Raw genomic sequence first — 17,229 nt, 5'->3', positions numbered from 1 at the left:
GCTCGGGATGCTTCAAATCCTGTCAACAGTCAGGAAGCAGCGGTGTATGCCAAACAAAATTTGACGTGATTCAGAGAAAATGACTTACTAGAAACATTTATACTCAAGGTAATATTACACATGTAGTTAGATTTTAGAAAATATGCTTCTCAATTCAAATTCTGAAGAACAATGAAGGCTAAATAACTAAACTATTTAACCCCCTCCTTTTTTTTTCAATCCTCCTTCGTCTCTTCCCATTTCAATCTTACAATTATAGAGGAAATATGTATTCTTATTTTTACCACATTAAATTTCATGGAATCTTGGATTTAACTTACGTTATTGAAGAAAACGATTTTGAATGCCTGAAGGTTCGAAAATGTTTGACAACATGGACAAGAAGGTAAATCTTAAGACATGCCACATGGACAAGGGAAAGGAATGATTCTTGATAGAGGTTGGTTTGTGAAAGGGGGAGGGCATTTAGTTGATGGTAATATTGACAAAGACTTTGTGACAGTTCTGATTTGGCTGTCATTATTTTAGTGTAAAGTCAGTTTTTATTTCATCATTTAAAAACAATTATTCATTTGCCCGAGTTATTCAGTGTCTTGTCATTAAGATTATATTAATAGTAGGATGTTTATTTATAGTCATACATGTTAATTCTACTGCCTTAGGCAGAAGGCTACAGCTTTTTTATTCCATCTCCCGCCAACCGCTTTTATTCATAAATCTACCATTTTTCTACAAAATTCATTTTTGGTTTGCTTGGGACAGGAAGCCATTTTTGAAGCCACATGTCATAAAATCTTGTTAGATATTGCGTGACTTGAACTGGGAGCATTCAAATGCTTTTTTAAGCCGATGTTCACACAGATTTAAAGCACGTGTTTGACAACGACAGTTGTACAAATCTCCTTGGTTACATTAAATTTCGTCTACATCCCTGGCAATGCCAAGAAAAAGGGAGATATAGTATTCTAGAACTGGATGAAAAGCTTTGACATCATTCATAAAATTAAAAAAGGGAATCAGCATTTATATAAAACTTTTATTTCTTACATCTCTACTTTCATTTTTGGTCATTGCGGGAAATCCAATTTTTCAAGAAAGATAAGAACTAATTTTAGACCTGAAATAATGTCATCATTTGCTGTTACAGTATTTGACAACTGAATGACGTTCAGAATTATTGCTTCTAGGCTATATCAACAAAGATTACTCTTCAAAAGGCTAAATTAAGCAGCCATTCAAAGCCAAAGTGATGAGCATGAACAAAAAAAAAACATAGGATAAGGAATTGTGATTTTTATGAATGTGATCAATTGTAGGTTATCTGGTAGTGAATATATCCAGCAGTATCCATGTCTGATCATCTGAAGTTGTCACTTGGAAGCAATCCAACAGATATTGGACAGGGATCAGGGAATTTACCAGTAAAGAACAACCTGACCACCACACCGGGGGTTAGTCCGTTTCCTGGAAATGACACCCCCCTCCCATCCTTCACCCTCTCTGAGCCTGTCTGTCAGGCCATCCTGTACGATGATATCGGAGAGTCAAGGTACACAGTGATTGTACTAAAGGGAAGAAAATTAGGCTTCTCAATTGAAAGTGATTTGAATTTTTTACTTTCCCATTAGATTTTCATAATGTACTTGTAATTGCCTTAGGAGAAGAAGATGTGACATATGATTATTTTCTGTCTTTATTTTGGTTTCTATTGGGACATTGGAGGAGAGGTGCATTTCTAAAGTTTACAGCAGTGGTACAAGTTAATTAAGATTAATCATATGAAACACTTTATTCACATTTGATATGAGATTCTATCTAGTGTAGTATGTCCTACACTGTCTAATATTTTACAGAGTAAGAGTGTGGGACCTGATTATTTTGATTCCTAATGTTTTCTTTCTGGCTTTTCTGATCTACAAATCCAAATCTGCTATCGTCAAACTGAGGAGCACCAGCAGTCCGATATTCACTGCTTTTTATGTTCTGGTGAGTATACTTGTGTTTATAGCAGTTCTCTATAAGCTCCAATCAGTAAATCTTTACCTTTCTATTTACATATAGAGTACATGCATTGTATATACATTTGCTGGTTTATTAGTATTTATTACTAGTTACTAGTTTATTAGTATTTATTACTAGTTATGTACATTTACTAGCTCTTTGACTTTTAGTTTTAAAAGTAAAAAAAGATTTCATTTCTTAATAAGATGTAAAAGTTCAGTTTGTTATAAAAATATACTGACTGGACTGTTGTATAGATTTTGAATATAATTTTGGAATGTCTATTTTGATTGATTGACAGGTGTGTTTTTTGTACCAGTTTATTTTTGACTGACTATTTTGATTGACAGATGTGTGTTTTGTACCAGTTTATTTTTGACTGACTATTTTGATTGACAGGTGTGTTTTTTTGGTACCAGTTTATTTTTGACTGACTATTTTGATTGACAGGTGTAATTTTTTTGAACCAGTTTATTTTTGACTGATTATTTTGATCGACAGGTGTGATTTTTTTGTACCAGTTTATTTTTGACTGACTATTTAATTTTGATTGACAGGTGTGTTTTTTGTACCAGTTTATTTTTAACTGTTTTGATTGACAGGTGTGTTTTTGTACCAGTCTATTTTTGACTGACTATTTTGATTGATAGGTGTGTTTTTTGTACCAGTTTATTTTTAGCTGTTTTGATTGACAGGTGTGTTTTTTGTACCAGTTTATTTTTAACTGTTTTGATTGACAGGTGTGTTTTTGTACCAAGTTATTTTTGACTATTTTGATTGACAGGTGTGTTTTGTACCAGTTTATTTTTAACTGTTTTGATTGACAGGTGTGTTTTTTGTACCAGTTTATTTGTAACTGTTTTGATTGACAGGTGTGTTTTTGTACCAAGTTATTTTTGACTATTTTGATTGACAGGTGTGTTTTATACCAGTTTATTTTTAACTAGTTTGATTGACAGGTGTGTTTTCTGTACCAGTTTATATTTGACTGTTTTGATTGACAGGTGTATTTTTGTACCAGTTTATTTTTGACTGTTTTGATTGACAGGTGTGTTTTTGTACCTGTTTATTTTTGACTGTTTTGATTGACAGGTGTGTTTTTGTACCAGTCTATTTTTAAATGTTTTGATTGGCAGGTGTGTTTTTATACCAGTTTATTTTTAACTATTTTGATTAACAGGTGTGTTTGGTGGCCGTTATTAGTGTTCTGAGGTGCGTTGTCTCTATGACGGTTAACGCCTCCGTTCTGGCTGGAGATATAACGGACAAGGTCAGCTAAAATCTTGAAGATTTAATATCAGATCACTTCTGAATTTGACACTGAAGTTTTCGTTGTATAAAAAAGAAATAAAGTGATATTTATTCTAACTTAAGGTCAATGTATACATCTATATCTTAGTTGCAGTTATTTGTTATATTCATGGTTTGGAAATTAAACCTTAACATTTTCCTGCAAGTTATCATATCTTTCTTTCATTGACAGAGTAAAATTCACATGAGTTCAATTATGTCTACAGTAATTACATGTATTCAAAAAATAAATCTTATGAGTGTTGAATAAGAATGCTCATGGGAAGAGTATTCCTTTGTACATGTATAAGGTGAGCTCTCTGTCTAAATATCAGATTTAGTGTACTTACAATAAGGATTTTTTTTCTTTTGTATATTTTAGGTCCTATGGCTTGTCCTTAGATTCTTCCTTCTTGCCACGGAGATGTCTATCATTGTCTTTGGACTGGCGTTTGGTATTATAAAAACTCTTTACATTTGCCCGTTATCTTATTTGCTTTTGATACATGTATATTTATTTCTAACATATGTGTATGTCTAAGACATTGCATCCTTATGCTCATGTTCTTCATTAATAAAATCTTGAAATTCAGTCTTTGAAAAGTCAAAGCTCAGAACTTATTTATACTTATATGTAGACAATAACATTGTAATTGATGTTAAGATAAAATCAGGTTTAGACAGAGATGGGCAATCATAGATGCTTCCTTGCAATGCTCATTTTGTTTAACTCTTTGTAAAGTATGGCTTTTCTATATTTCAGGTCACTTAGACAGCGGTAAATCCATACAGAGAGTATTACTAGTGACATCTTGTGTAGCCCTTATATATTCCTGTACACAGGTAACCATAGCAATAACACAAATCAAAATTTTATCCAATCAGAGAGGTCATTTTTGATCAGAGTGATTCATAAAGAAATTTAATTTTCATTTTATGAGTTGTAAAGATTTAACTTTAAAGATTTGGCTCTGAAAAATACATGTATCTTTATTCAGGAGTGATTAACCTAATCCAAGTCATATGGTCTTTTTCCCCCAAAAAATGTTAATAAAAAAGCAGATTTCATTTTTTAAAAAAATTGTGTTTCCTCACATTTTTAATTGTAGGGGACCTTAGAGTTTGAGTATCCAGACCCCCAGTTCCACGTGGAGAAGGGCTCTAACGAGACGTATCAGAACTTTGACATTTTCGCCCACGGAGGAATGATATTCTGGATCACGAGTTCTCTTGTTTTCTTTGTTGTGAGTCTACACTCTCATTAAAGAGATGGATGTTGTCTAACTGAGAAAAACAAATCTCGTAGACCTTATTTTTTCATAATTTTCAAAAACATCAAATTTTCTTATTTTTTAGAGATATTTAAAGAATCCCAATTAAATTAACAGGAGCTTCATGTATGTATAATTACTACTTTGTGATCCAATAAATTAATTGGCAGTCTAATTTGTTATTTTATTTTGTAGGTGTACACTGTAATATTTATTTTACCTTGGACTAGTCTTAAGGAAAAGTGGTCACTACCACGTAAGTATTTCTTATGAGTAGCAGTTTTGCCACAAATTTTGAAATTTGATAAAATTCACTAAATAACGCTAGGTATCTGAAAATATAGTGTGGTACAGCTAGCAAAAGTAAATACAAGAAAATTTGCTACAGTTAAGGATTGTACACCTTGCTTCAATCACTTTGTTGATAAAGAAAAAATTGATACTGGTCACATGTGGTACGGTGTTTCAGAGCAATAAAAAAAATTCAAAAGAAATTACAATACACATATACAGTCAAACCTTATTATCTCAAACTCAATGGGACTGAGAAAAAACTTCAAGATATCCGAGGGTTTGAGATATTGAGGGTAAAATACGTAAAAAATATGTGGTTAGGATTTCCTAATCACTTCCACATATCCATGGTATTCGAAATATCAGTGTTCGAGATACCAAAGTTCAACGGTATATGTATATTCTAACTGGTCCTGTTTGATTTTTCCAGCCAAGAAATCTTTTTACCGCTATGCTGCCTTTCTTGCCGTCCTTAATCTAAGTCAGGCAGTGGGTAGTGGACTGTTATATGGAGAAATCCAAGAAGGAATGTGGTACGTGAAGCGATGTCTATGAGTCAGTAATGTAGAGGAGTTAAGTAACAGTTGTGTGTGAGTACCTGTGAGAATGTGGTAAGTGAAGGAATGTCTGGGACTGAGAAATCATTCAAGCATTGTGGTAGGTTAAAGTTATTGGCAGCTGACAGGGAATGTAAGAAATAAGTATCCCAGAAAGTGATAGATTAAATGCTGTCTGGGGGAGTTTGAGTTATCGTGCAGGCAGTTTTCTAGGTTAAAGGCCCTCCGGGGGAAAGGGAGAGAGAGAGAGAATGACTATGGTGGGTTAAGCCTCTCTGGGAAAGAGTGCTATAAACAGAAAATGTTGTATATGTAGGTTTAATGGAATTTTGGAGTTTGTGCTAGGATACAAGCAATGGTTTTCTGTGAATGTGAGAATGTGGTAGCTAGGTTAAGAGCTGTCTGAGAGAGAGAGAGAGAGAGAGAGAGAGAGAGAGAGAGCTGTAACAGAAAATGAGGTAGATGTAGAGCTGAGCAGTCTGGTAGTTTGGAAAATACATGTATAATTGGGAATGTGATAGATTCAGGACTGAGATTATGAGAAGAGGTACTGCATACCAATTTGTAATATATAAATATTTCTATGAGAAACTGGTTTGATGCATGTCAAAAAAATCTTGGAGGTTGACATTTAAAAAAAGAGTCGCATTATATATCATACATATTTTAATCTCTCAAATCATCAGTTTGGTAAGCTTTTCTGATTACCATAGCATCAAAATTTTTACCCCAATTTTATATTTGAAGAAGAGGTAAACCTCCTTAAAAGATTTAGATATTAAATGAATCTATTAATTCTGTATATTAAACTCACTTAATAAACAAATACCATTAAATTTGTTATTAAAAATTGAATTTTATTCCTAATATCAGCAAGGAAATTTTAAGTTTGATTTTTGTCATTATTTCAGTGTTGTTGATTTGACATCCTATCTTTACTTCACTTGTTTTGTGCCTCTTGTTTACCTGGTATTTCTGAGGAAATTCTTTATGTAAGTATTTTTTAAAAAAAAATTGCAGTATAATTCAATCTCTGTATATTAAAACTTTGAATCAGAAATCCATTGACTGGTAGTACTTTTAGTGGTATTCACATGATAAATGTAAATTAAATAATTAGATAAAGTGGAAACATTTTATTTCCATTGTTAACCTCTTTATATCGATATTATGTTGTTGTATATACAGTATACACATAAAACATGCTAAATGCATGCACATCAGCAGATAAACCATAAAGAAATGAATGTAAATTGAGAATATTGTTTCAAATTAATGAGTTGGAGTCATTTTTCTTTACCATTGTAAAATGTCCTGACATGTTTTAGGCACACCCAGCCCCGTATTCTGTTCTCCTATAAGAACCAGGTCGATGAGATCCCAGAGGACGATACAGTCAGCATGCCATACCAGACAAACGTTCAGAAGACCGACGACATGGACAGTGTCAGTGCCAGTTTTGACAGTACACATTTTGATCACCGCTCGGGATCGTACTACACGCGGCCGTCACTGAATCCTCACGGCTCCATTAATATCACGGAACAGGACATGGGTCAACCCGAGGACTATTACCAAGCGTCGGCTTAGGGCCTGTTATTATGTTGTGTTTGCTTGCTTGCTACAGTGATGTTTATGCTAGTTTTGATGGTGGCTCTAGTCAGATAAAAAGTGATTTATAGATAAAGCTTTATCAGGAAAATGTTCCAGATTATGACTGTACTGAGTAATCTAAAACTAAAGGTGCTTTAAAATCCTTAAGAAGAAAAGATTATTTTTTTTCATTGTAGATGCTGCAATATATATACAGTATCAGAAGGCGTCTTCTGTTTTTAAAAATTACTGGGGCAAAAGTGGTTAATTTTAGACTATTCGAAATATTTTAAGTGAGTTGTGTATATGTATCTGTGTACAATAATATTCTTTGAAGTATATTCTTAATTTCACACAGAAAATACTGAAGAAATAAAATTTGTATGTTATATCTAAGACTGCAGTTGTACATGTAGTTCTTCTTGAATGTTTCATTTGTTGATATTTTCCTGAAAGTGTAATGTTTCAGTTTCAAAACCCAAAATTTCTTGACAAGCAAAAAAAAAAAAAAAAAAAAAAAAAAAGAATAAATTTCCATTCCTTATCCAGAAAATTTCTTGACAAGCAAAAAAAAAAAAAAATGTAAAATCCATTTCCAAAACGTGAAAAACACCTATTTCGTGGTGGTGATGGTGGGATTCACATTTTCTAGGGTGGGTTCAAAAGTCATTTTTTTTATTTGCTTCAGTATATACTTTTAGTAACTCTGCAAATTCAAAGGGGGGGGGGGGGGGGGGGAGGGGGACAAACTTCTGAATCTCATACAAAATTTTAAAAAAACTTCCACTTTCCTTAATACTTGTATTCTAACAAGGACAGAACCTTGCTGTTAGAACATGCACCTGAAATGTAAAAAAAAAAAAAAAGAAAAAAAAATGGATGGAATTACTGAAAAAAAAGTTATTTCAGAATATGGTATATCCTTATTGAAACAAAAAAAAAGATAATTTGAAGCCTGTAATTGATAATTATTTGTTGGTAGGGTAAAGTCTAAGGAAATACTCATTGAAAGATCTCAGTTTGAAATGTCAGATGATGATTTGATATAAACATGTAGTCCTTATGAATATCTCATTTTGAAATGTCAGATGATGATTTGATGACATTAAGTCCTTTTGAGATATCTCAGTCACCTATATAGGGTCATGTATCACAGTATTTGACTTGGACGTTTTATTTTTAATATGTTAATACTATCTTTTTTCCATCATGTGTCTGAATTCAGATTTGTACGAGTTTTAAATTCCAAGGGCAAGTAACTCTTGGTGATGCTTTAATCAATGTTCTCTTCGATTGTTGTTTTTTGCAGATATTATCATACTGTCTTCTGCAGTGGTAGTTTTTCGTTTTGTTCAGGTTTTATCAAAAAGATTTTTATGTTGGCTAGATTTCGATCTACATTTTGAGTAACATGAAGATGTTTTATTTTTGGTACATTGTATCACCACAAAGATTGAAGAAAAACTTAAGCACTTTATTTATCACAGGAGGAAAACAGATTATATTCCTTGTAATATAATATACATGATATGTGCATTTCCTTTTGTTTGTGTATATTCATGTTATTTGTTATTGCATCACAGTGTAATTTCTTTTTTGTGAAACATTTGTGCAATACAATTATCTAGACACAATATCATGTAATCATTAACCACTACATGTATCTGGACAGTTTGATAATTAAAGGTTGTCTTATTTTCAACAAGAGTATTTCATTTTATTATATATTTGTTATATAATACAGGATTTTTGCATCCCTGATATGAACCACACCCTGTATCAGCACCCTTTATTTCACCTTTTATCGCACATTACACCTTTCCGGGACATCTCTGTATTTTTCATTAAAAGTACCTCGGATATTTTTGGATTTGTTTATGAAGTTAATTTAAAATTTTATTTTATTTCATCCGATATTTAATATTGTTCAAAATAATTATTTTTTAAATTTTTAATTATTTCATTTCTTATCAATGAATGCATTGCCTATGGGGAAAAATGAGAAAGGGAAATTCAACAAAAACAGAACACATTCAATCATAAAAAAAAATCAGTAATTAATGTACAAGTTTATATATGATTTTTAGACACTATTTTCAAATATATAATAAAAACAACAATACATGACAAAATCTGTATCACACCCCATATCAACCCGAGACTGCCCTCGGGCTGATATTGGAGTCTCGGGTTGATATGGGGTACGGCCCTCGGGCTGATATTGGAGTCTCGGGTTGAAATGGGATGTGATACAGATTTTGCCGTGTATTATTCTCTATATTTAAAACAGGATGATATGATATAGAAGATTAAATTTTACTGATAGATGATATATCTTGAATATAGCTATATATGTTTGGCAGTAACGATTTGAAGGATATTAAAATTTTGTAAACCTTTTGTCATTTCTTAATATTTTGGAAAATAAATGATACAGTTGAAATTCTGGTATATCAAACAACGATATCTCGAATACCATGGATATTTCAAAGTGATTTGGAACTCCCAAGTTCTCTTTTTTTTTTATATATTTTAACCTCGGTATATCGAATCCTCAGATATTCTGGCCCATCAAGTTCGAGATGAGGTTTGACTGTATTTCACTAGGAATAGGACAGTCGGCTACGCTCCATACAAACCTCGGACGTGATTGGTGGAGGATTATGCATCAAATCGATACATTTCTCCACTGGAAACTGCCTTGTAACTCATATATTTCGCTCTGCATAAAGTTTTTTAAAAAGTATTTTTTAACTTGTCTAATTCCTCCTTGTATTTTGGTTTTGATTACAATCTTATGTTACGTTAGTAGTCTTTGAAAGAAAAAACGTAGTGTTGGGCGTGCCACAAAGTAACTCAAAATTTAAAGGTAAAACATTTGGAGGAATATAAAGATATCACCCCCCCCCCCCCGTTACCCTGTTAACAGATTAACTCTGGACCCCCATGCACATACTTTTTTATTGCTAACGGGATGGACATGTATGCATTAAATTTTAAAAAGTATATTTTCTTCTTATACCTTTAATTAAATAAATCATTTAAAAAGATTGCAGCTATTATAACTAAGAAAACAAAGCCAATTTACAAATGTGCCCCTCAATGATTTTTGCCAGTACATACTACAGTAACTATATATATACATAGAAAACACCCCCCCCCCAACTGATAATTCTTCCTACGGGCCTGCACAAAATCCTAATAGAAACCTTTCATAATAACAGGATTCAGATCCAGCAATACCATGCAATTATAATCTGGTGCAAATTATAAAATTATATGGACAAGCAAGAAGGTTATGTTTGTTTATATTTGCTTCATGTATAAAGTATATATATAAGTTATGTAGGTTTTCTGTAAATTAACAAAGATTTGTAGCACAGGAGAGATATACTGAAATTTTAGTGCCCCGTCCCCTCCTATTTTAGCCGTTCAATTTATAAGTGTCTACACTGTCCGTTATTATTTATGCCCAATTGGACCCTGATTTGATAATAATAAATGCCATTCTATATATAATTACTTTTATAGCTGAAAAGTGTAAATTCATGATCCGCCAACTCTCTCCTCTTTTAACAGTTTAAATGGCATCGATTCCTCTGCACCGATGGTACATATAACATGAGTAATTCGATGTTATTCAAAAATATAAAACCCGGTGAAAGGTTAACAAAAGGTTCTTTTTTCAATATACACAATCGTTTGTTGTCATCGCCGGCCTTGACGATAGAGCGCAGTGGAACGTGTCACTGGAAAAGTTTGTGTTATTTATAGACTGTGTACATTTATCTTTCGGCAATCCAGGTCAATCGATTGCGCGCTCTATCGAGTGTTGGCTGGCTTCCGTAATCTCTCAGGTTTGATCGATCGCCAGGAGTGTGCTATTCGTTATCGCGATTTATCGGAGGTCAGATGTGCGCAGGCGCGGAAATAGAGAACAAGCGTGTGTTATAGACATGGCAGACACGATAGACGAAAGTCAAATCAAAAGGGAGGAAATTGTTCATCTGCAACAGAATCCACAGGCATCTGAGCGACCAACTCTTTATGGATTCCCCGGAAAAACTAAAAGTACGGTATGGAGGGACTTTGGATTTTACATGGGAGAGGACGGTCATCTCGATAAATCGCATGCTGTTTGCCGCCATTGTCTGACAGCCGTGCGATATTCTGGAAATACTACAAACCTACACACTCATCTCGCCCGTCATGGTCACGGCAGCAATAAGCAGCCACGACCTTTGTCAGAAGTGGGACTTGCATCGTCACCTATAGTGCATATGATGGCTAAATCACTTTCCACTCCTGCAGATGGCGAGAATGTCGTTACCAGTGCACAAAAGGATGTTTTCCAGCCTATGATATCAGATATTTTTGCAAACACCCAGCGGACGTCGATTTCCTTGAACACGATGATTGCAGAGTACCTGATAGAACGCATGGAGATACCTGAAGCTGTTGATAACTCTGCATTTATAAACATGATGTCTGTAGCAGATCCGACATTTGAACGCGAAAATTGTCATCGATTTTGCGATTCTTTTATCTCACAGCACTATGATATTATAAACCACTCTTTATCTGACGTATTAAAAAACTGTGAGGCTGTTGCCATTTCGTATGATAAATGGATGTCGACTTCGCGGGAATATTACGTCACGTACAGCGCACATGTAGTTGGTGGAACTTGGGATCTCGAAAAATATACATTAGCTACAAATCCAGAGTGCGTCAGCGTTATAGATGATTTGAAAAAGATACAGAGCAAGTGGGACCTCCAAGAACCATTGACCGTAGTTACTTCAGGAGATTTTGGTCAGGCTTGTAGTTCGGGCGTTCAGAGAATCCATTGTTTGGGTGAGGCTATCAATAAGGCAGCCCGATCTGGATTAGAGTTGAAGAATGTCAAGGAAGTTATTTTCAACGTTTGTCGTGCTCAAAAAGAGCTGTTGAAAAACTTCAGTCAAGACAAATACAATCCATCAGGTTCATTACAGACCGAGAATCTAGACTGTCAAAACTGGCTGTTTACCTACGACATCCTGACGAAAATTATGGAGCAGAAAGAACTGATTACATTGATGGATAAGTTTAACGACATTGACTGTGCTTCTCTCTGCAAACAACTTGAGGACATATGCACCGTGCTAAAACCTCTCAAGTCAGCTGTTGACCTAATGTGTTCCCAGACACCCATCACAGCTTCTATGATTCTACCTATTATCAAAAAACTTCAGGTGTCACTATCTCCAGAAAAAAGCGATTCCAAGCCTGTCAAACACATAAAAGAAACAGTCTGGAAAACTCTTTATTCAGGTTATTCAGACCCCATTGTTAGAAAATTTCTTCTAGTTGCAAGTTTCCTGGATCCTAGGTACAAAGATCTTCTCTTTGTGGAATCGGAAGAACGGGCACTTGCCCGTGACGTTTTGTCCGTGGTGGCGACGGAACTGTACCGCCGCGGAACGGATGCCCCTGTCCAAGAAGAAACTGTTGTCCGAAGTGAAGAAGATGGAACCTCATACTCCGTTATTCTTGTCGATAACGAAAAAGACTGTGAACCTAAACTAAAGAAATTAAAAAGTGAGGAGGACAGTGATTCGACCACCAACTCAAAATCAGACGATTGGCTAGCCGACGTAGTAGGCAACAAAAAATCACCCAATGACGTCACGAAGGAAGAAAGTGTGATGGCGGAAATTGATCAGTATTCCACAATGGAACAAAGAACCACTTCACCATTTCTGTGGTGGAACAACCGACAATTAATATTTACCACTTTGTCACGTGTGGCTAAATCGTATCTCTGTGTTCCAGCCACTTCCAGTCCGCCAGACCGGATGTATGAGCGCGGCCATCATAAATACGTCTCACAGAGGAGGCTGCTACCAAGTGGATTCGTTGACAAGCTTGTTTTCCTACATGACAATTATTTCAAGTTGAAAAATTGAATAAATATTCCAATTTTCTATTTAGTCCCAGTGTTACTTTATTTGGTAATTTAGATACAACAAAAAGCTGTTACACGCGTACAATGCACATTCACAGACCACAATTGTGGCTGGGACAATATAACTTTTTCTATATCGATACGTATCACGATATTTGAGCCACGATATGATATGTATCACGATATGTTTAATTGGTTTGTAAAATCTACTTTTTGTATTGAAATGAACAAAACATTTCACAAATAAGAATAATTTATTCAAAGAAGTATATCTTTTGTAAAACAAAATTATTTTACACGAGTGGTGATAATTATTATGTATTTCATATTTATATTTAGCATATTTATTTCATAACTTACACCCAAAATGATAAGTAAACAAAGAAAAACATAAGTCAGAATTTTTTGCGATATTTCGATATTTCTTCATACGTATTGATATGCGTATTATCCTCAAACAGAATCGATATATCGTCCCAGCCCTAACCACCGTGACTGCTGATTTATTTTTTAAGCAGCTACTGCATAAAATATCTTAGCTGTTTTTGACATGAAATTTAAGTCCATTGATAAATGCATAATAATTTGTACACATATATTTCTTTATTTTTTGACAGTTAAACAGAGCAGGTGTCCTATATTGACTTAATTCCCTTTTATGCATGAATATTATATGATGACCCCTAGCATATCCAGACACGCGTTCTTCTTTTGAAAATCCCCTCCCCCTCTACGATTGCAATGTTCAAGCTCTTTACCTGCGTTTGACTGGAGAGCAAGACCTTCGGAAAAGGCAAAAACGGTTTGATACTAGAATTATTTTATCTTGTAAGACTTTCTCCTCATTTCTTACATATTCTTGGACCCACTTAAGGCTTCAGAACACGGGTGCTTGTGGACAGGAACCCCCCCCCCCCGGTATGATTTTTAATAAAACAATCAATTCTACGTTATTTTTTGGATTTTTCATATGGGATACATTGTAAATGTGTACTAGAAGATTAATTTGATTAATTTATGAAAGAAGACGAATAAAAATATCCTTGGACCCAGGATGTATATTCGGGGGGGGGGGGGCTGTCCACAAGCACCTGTGCCTCAGAACGTTGTTGTATTCCTCACTATACGTACATGCAAGGATTAGGTTACAATGGTTTAGAGTATTATCGTTTCTTATTTCTTCCTGTTTGCTTGATCTACGGAAGAAAACACTTATCTGTTTTCTAGAACTCAAGGAAAATTTATACAAGTAACGAAGGATTTTTACAATACAAACGTATATTCATAGATTGCTGTACTTTCATTATCCCTGTTGTGAATGTGCTACATGTTTTGGAGCGTATGTATAGTATCTATACATGGTATACTCTGACTGTGCTTCTTGTGTACATGGTTTCAGATGGGAATATAATATTAAAAATGCCGGTCAGTGAATGCAAATCCCGTCAGTCTTGAGCCAGAATCATTAACTGAAAGTACAGGATAAATATTTGCAATTATAGTAGTTCAGGGACTTAGTCGTACGTTCTTTTACAGAAGGAATCAAATTCATAAGCTTAACCAAAAAGGCTACAAAAATGACACTTGGACTGATATTCAAATTTAAGTGAACTTAAAACTGGCATCTACTTGAAGTTAACATATTTATGCAGATATCCTAGCGCAGTTGAAAATTCTTCGGTCCTCTTCGACAATAAAGCAGAAAGAAATGGATTCCCAACCACTGCGCTTTTGTCCCACAACTGACTTGGTAAAATAAATACAAGACGTGCAAACAATCATATGTCCAATTTTAATCGTTTTCCTTTGGAAGATCAAAGTTTGCAGGTTTTGGGAGTGCAATTATTTCAACAACAAAAAGGACACTCAGAATATACTTTATGTACATTGTACTGTATATATCATTAAAGGAACTATAACTTTTTTGAAGAGATCTATATCTTTGGGTTCATCAGAAATTTCATTTTTTTTTTGGTTGTTTTTGTTTTGTTTGTTTGTTTGTTTGTTTTTTTTTTTTTTTGTTTTTTTGTTTTTTATTTTTTGTTTGTTTGTTTGTTTGTTTGTTTTTTGTTTTTTGTTTTTTTTTGTTTTTTGAAAAGATATATATAAATGTTTCAAAATGGACCCAAGGGGAGAACTGGAAAAAGAACCGACGAATATATATACATTATCTAGTTCTTTTCAAAAACCAGTTCTTGTTGCTACTATACAAACCGGTAGTGACGTTCCTAGGAGATTGGCTTGTTTTGGTCCCTCAGAGGTGTGGATAAGTGGTATAGATGACGTCATCGAAGGTTGGAATATTGAGGGAGAATTCTCAGTTACAGATATTTTTCAAACCGGATCTGGTCGTCGTCCGACGGACCTTACTGTTAATCTTAAAGGTAGACTTGTGTACTCTGATCACTATCAAAGAAAAATTTTTAAAAGGAAAAACGGACATGTTAAAGAAGTGATATGTTTTAGGAAATGGCGACCTTCGGGAATATGTTACACATCAAAAGGCGAATTGTTGATTGGCATGTCAAACAAAAGCTACACAGAGAAACTGATCAGGCGATATTCCGGAAGGAAAAATCTTCAGGAAATCCATTTCGACAATAACGGGAATCCCCTCTTCAAGCCAGGAGATCTGGCCATTTTCGTGGAAGAAAATAAAAACACTGACATCTGTGTTTCCGACTGTCAGGCCAAATGTGTGTTAGTTTTCGATAAATCCGGAAATGTTCGATTCAAATACTCGGGAAGTCACGTGATGGCCGAATTCAATCCAGGGTGTCTTGCGACTGATTCTTTATGTAACATTTTTATGGTGGACACTGGGAACGATTTGATCCACATACTGGACAAGTGTGGTCAGTTACTGGGATTCATTGATGACGCATGCGGAATGACAGGAAGCACGGGCATCGCAGTGGACAGTGAAAATCGAGTGTGGGTGACTGAATGCCACACCTCCAAAATCAAAGTCATCAAGTATACGTAGAATTTGGTGATCTTATTACCAGCTTTCAAATAAGATTTTTTTTTCGGGGAATATGGCTTCATTACCTTCATTGACAGAGGACCAATACAATGTGATCTCCTTGGTTATTTATACATGTATAATATATATGTATATCTTATTCAGAGAAACGTGCATACATTCATATTTCAAAAACTGGCATGATGTATAATACTTGAGTTTATGCTAATATACTGTAATGTCTACTCTTCTTACTTAATCGTTACTTTTGAATAATTGCGTTCCCTGAAATTCATGTTTTTTGTCCTGTACACGAATCTTTTTTGTCTGTACACGATTCGTTTTTTGCCTTGTACACGATTCGTCTTTTGCCCTGTGCACGATTCGGTTTTTTTTTTTGCCCTGTACACGATTCGTTTTTGCCCTGTACACGATTCGTTTTTTTTTTTTTTGTTTTTTTTTTGCCCTGTGCACGATTCGTTTTTTTTTTATTATTATTTTGCCCTGTGCACGACTCGTTTTTTTTTTTTTTTTTTTTTTTCCCTGTGCACGATTCGTTTTTTTTTTTTTTTTTGGCCCTGTACGCGAGTCGTTTTGTTCACTGGATTTATATGAGATTGATGATTGTCCTTTATCTTCACCTTTTACTTTATTGTACATATGTAGTTACTCTTGATGTGTTTGAAATAAAGGCTTAATCCCCTTGTGTATAGAAAAAATTACTTATCGGTCATTTAAAACTTGACTTCTTTGCTATGTAAATTATTAAAAACAAAACTTGCAGTGTTCGCTTGATACACCTTTTTGATACCATGTACCAGTACCACATACGGTATGCCATGCAAGTAGCGGAAATTCTGACCAATCAGTTGGTCAGCGGCTGTCATCTGTAACTATTGTGACTGAACTGATTTTGTGATCTGCACACATTTCAGAAGCAGAATTATGTTGTTTTTTTTTCAGTTTCAGAGGGAGGGGGGTTCCACGTACATCAACTCTTACAAATGTTAGACTCGGAATTTTTTTGCCAATTAAGAACATACGCAACGTACCGTACCTACTGATAATTTTTCAAGATATTCTTAATTTAAATTATTGTGCCATCAGATATTCGTAGACAAAAAATCAGCATGCATTACCAGAGGGTTCTGAAAAGAAATGATAAAAAATCTTGCATAATTCAAAGAAAAATACGCAAAAATTACTGAACATATATTCTAGATGTTTTGTTTATCCAAACTTGTTTAAGAAGAAGTGTACAACAGAATATATAGACATTAAAATGTAGCACACAGTTCCTTTAAGTAT

The 17,229-nt window shown here is 34.4% G+C and overlaps 3 protein-coding genes across 4 annotated transcripts; all 3 read left to right on the top strand.

Annotated features, from left to right (window-relative positions):
* Positions 1-19: 19 nt before the first annotated feature.
* LOC133194402 (transmembrane protein adipocyte-associated 1 homolog) lies at positions 20-7,402 on the top strand. 2 transcript variants are annotated; one of them, XM_061330365.1, is made up of 11 exons: positions 20-108; positions 1,329-1,549; positions 1,854-1,986; positions 3,182-3,271; positions 3,674-3,746; positions 4,055-4,134; positions 4,401-4,535; positions 4,758-4,818; positions 5,287-5,389; positions 6,325-6,405; positions 6,742-7,402. In XM_061330365.1, the coding sequence occupies exons 2-11, from the start codon at positions 1,350-1,352 to the stop codon at positions 7,001-7,003; spliced, it is 1,218 nt and encodes a 405-aa protein (XP_061186349.1). In that variant the 5' UTR covers positions 20-108; positions 1,329-1,349; the 3' UTR covers positions 7,004-7,402. The 2 variants fall into 2 exon arrangements, with proteins under 2 accessions (XP_061186349.1, XP_061186348.1); XM_061330364.1 differs by having other exon boundaries at positions 1,317-1,549.
* Positions 7,403-10,761: 3,359 nt separating this feature from the next.
* Positions 10,762-12,975, top strand: LOC133195531 (E3 SUMO-protein ligase ZBED1-like). The gene has a single exon (XM_061331402.1). The coding sequence runs from the start codon at positions 10,963-10,965 to the stop codon at positions 12,955-12,957; it is 1,995 nt and encodes a 664-aa protein (XP_061187386.1). The 5' UTR covers positions 10,762-10,962; the 3' UTR covers positions 12,958-12,975.
* A 2,100-nt stretch (positions 12,976-15,075) lies between these two features.
* LOC133194894 (uncharacterized) lies at positions 15,076-15,942 on the top strand. The gene has a single exon (XM_061330795.1). The coding sequence runs from the start codon at positions 15,076-15,078 to the stop codon at positions 15,940-15,942; it is 867 nt and encodes a 288-aa protein (XP_061186779.1).
* Positions 15,943-17,229: the final 1,287 nt, after the last annotated feature.

The sequence above is a fragment of the Saccostrea echinata genome, unplaced genomic scaffold (assembly GCF_033153115.1).
Source record: "Saccostrea echinata isolate AGI-Se365-2 ecotype Australia unplaced genomic scaffold, CSIRO_AGI_Sech_v1 ptg000029l, whole genome shotgun sequence".
In the NCBI taxonomy this organism is placed as follows: domain Eukaryota; kingdom Metazoa; phylum Mollusca; class Bivalvia; order Ostreida; family Ostreidae; genus Saccostrea; species Saccostrea echinata.
This window is presented reverse-complemented; position numbering and strand designations above follow the sequence as displayed.

Coding starts and splice junctions, on each gene's coding strand:
- LOC133194402 (XM_061330365.1), top strand. CDS start 1,350: ATGTCTGATCATCTGAAGTTGTCACTTGGAAGCAATCCAACAGATATT. Junction 1,987..3,181: donor TCACTGCTTTTTATGTTCTG/GTGAGTATACTT, acceptor TTTGATTAACAG/GTGTGTTTGGTGGCCGTTAT. Junction 4,819..5,286: donor GGAAAAGTGGTCACTACCAC/GTAAGTATTTCT, acceptor TGATTTTTCCAG/CCAAGAAATCTTTTTACCGC.
- LOC133195531 (XM_061331402.1), top strand. CDS start 10,963: ATGGCAGACACGATAGACGAAAGTCAAATCAAAAGGGAGGAAATTGTT.
- LOC133194894 (XM_061330795.1), top strand. CDS start 15,076: ATGGACCCAAGGGGAGAACTGGAAAAAGAACCGACGAATATATATACA.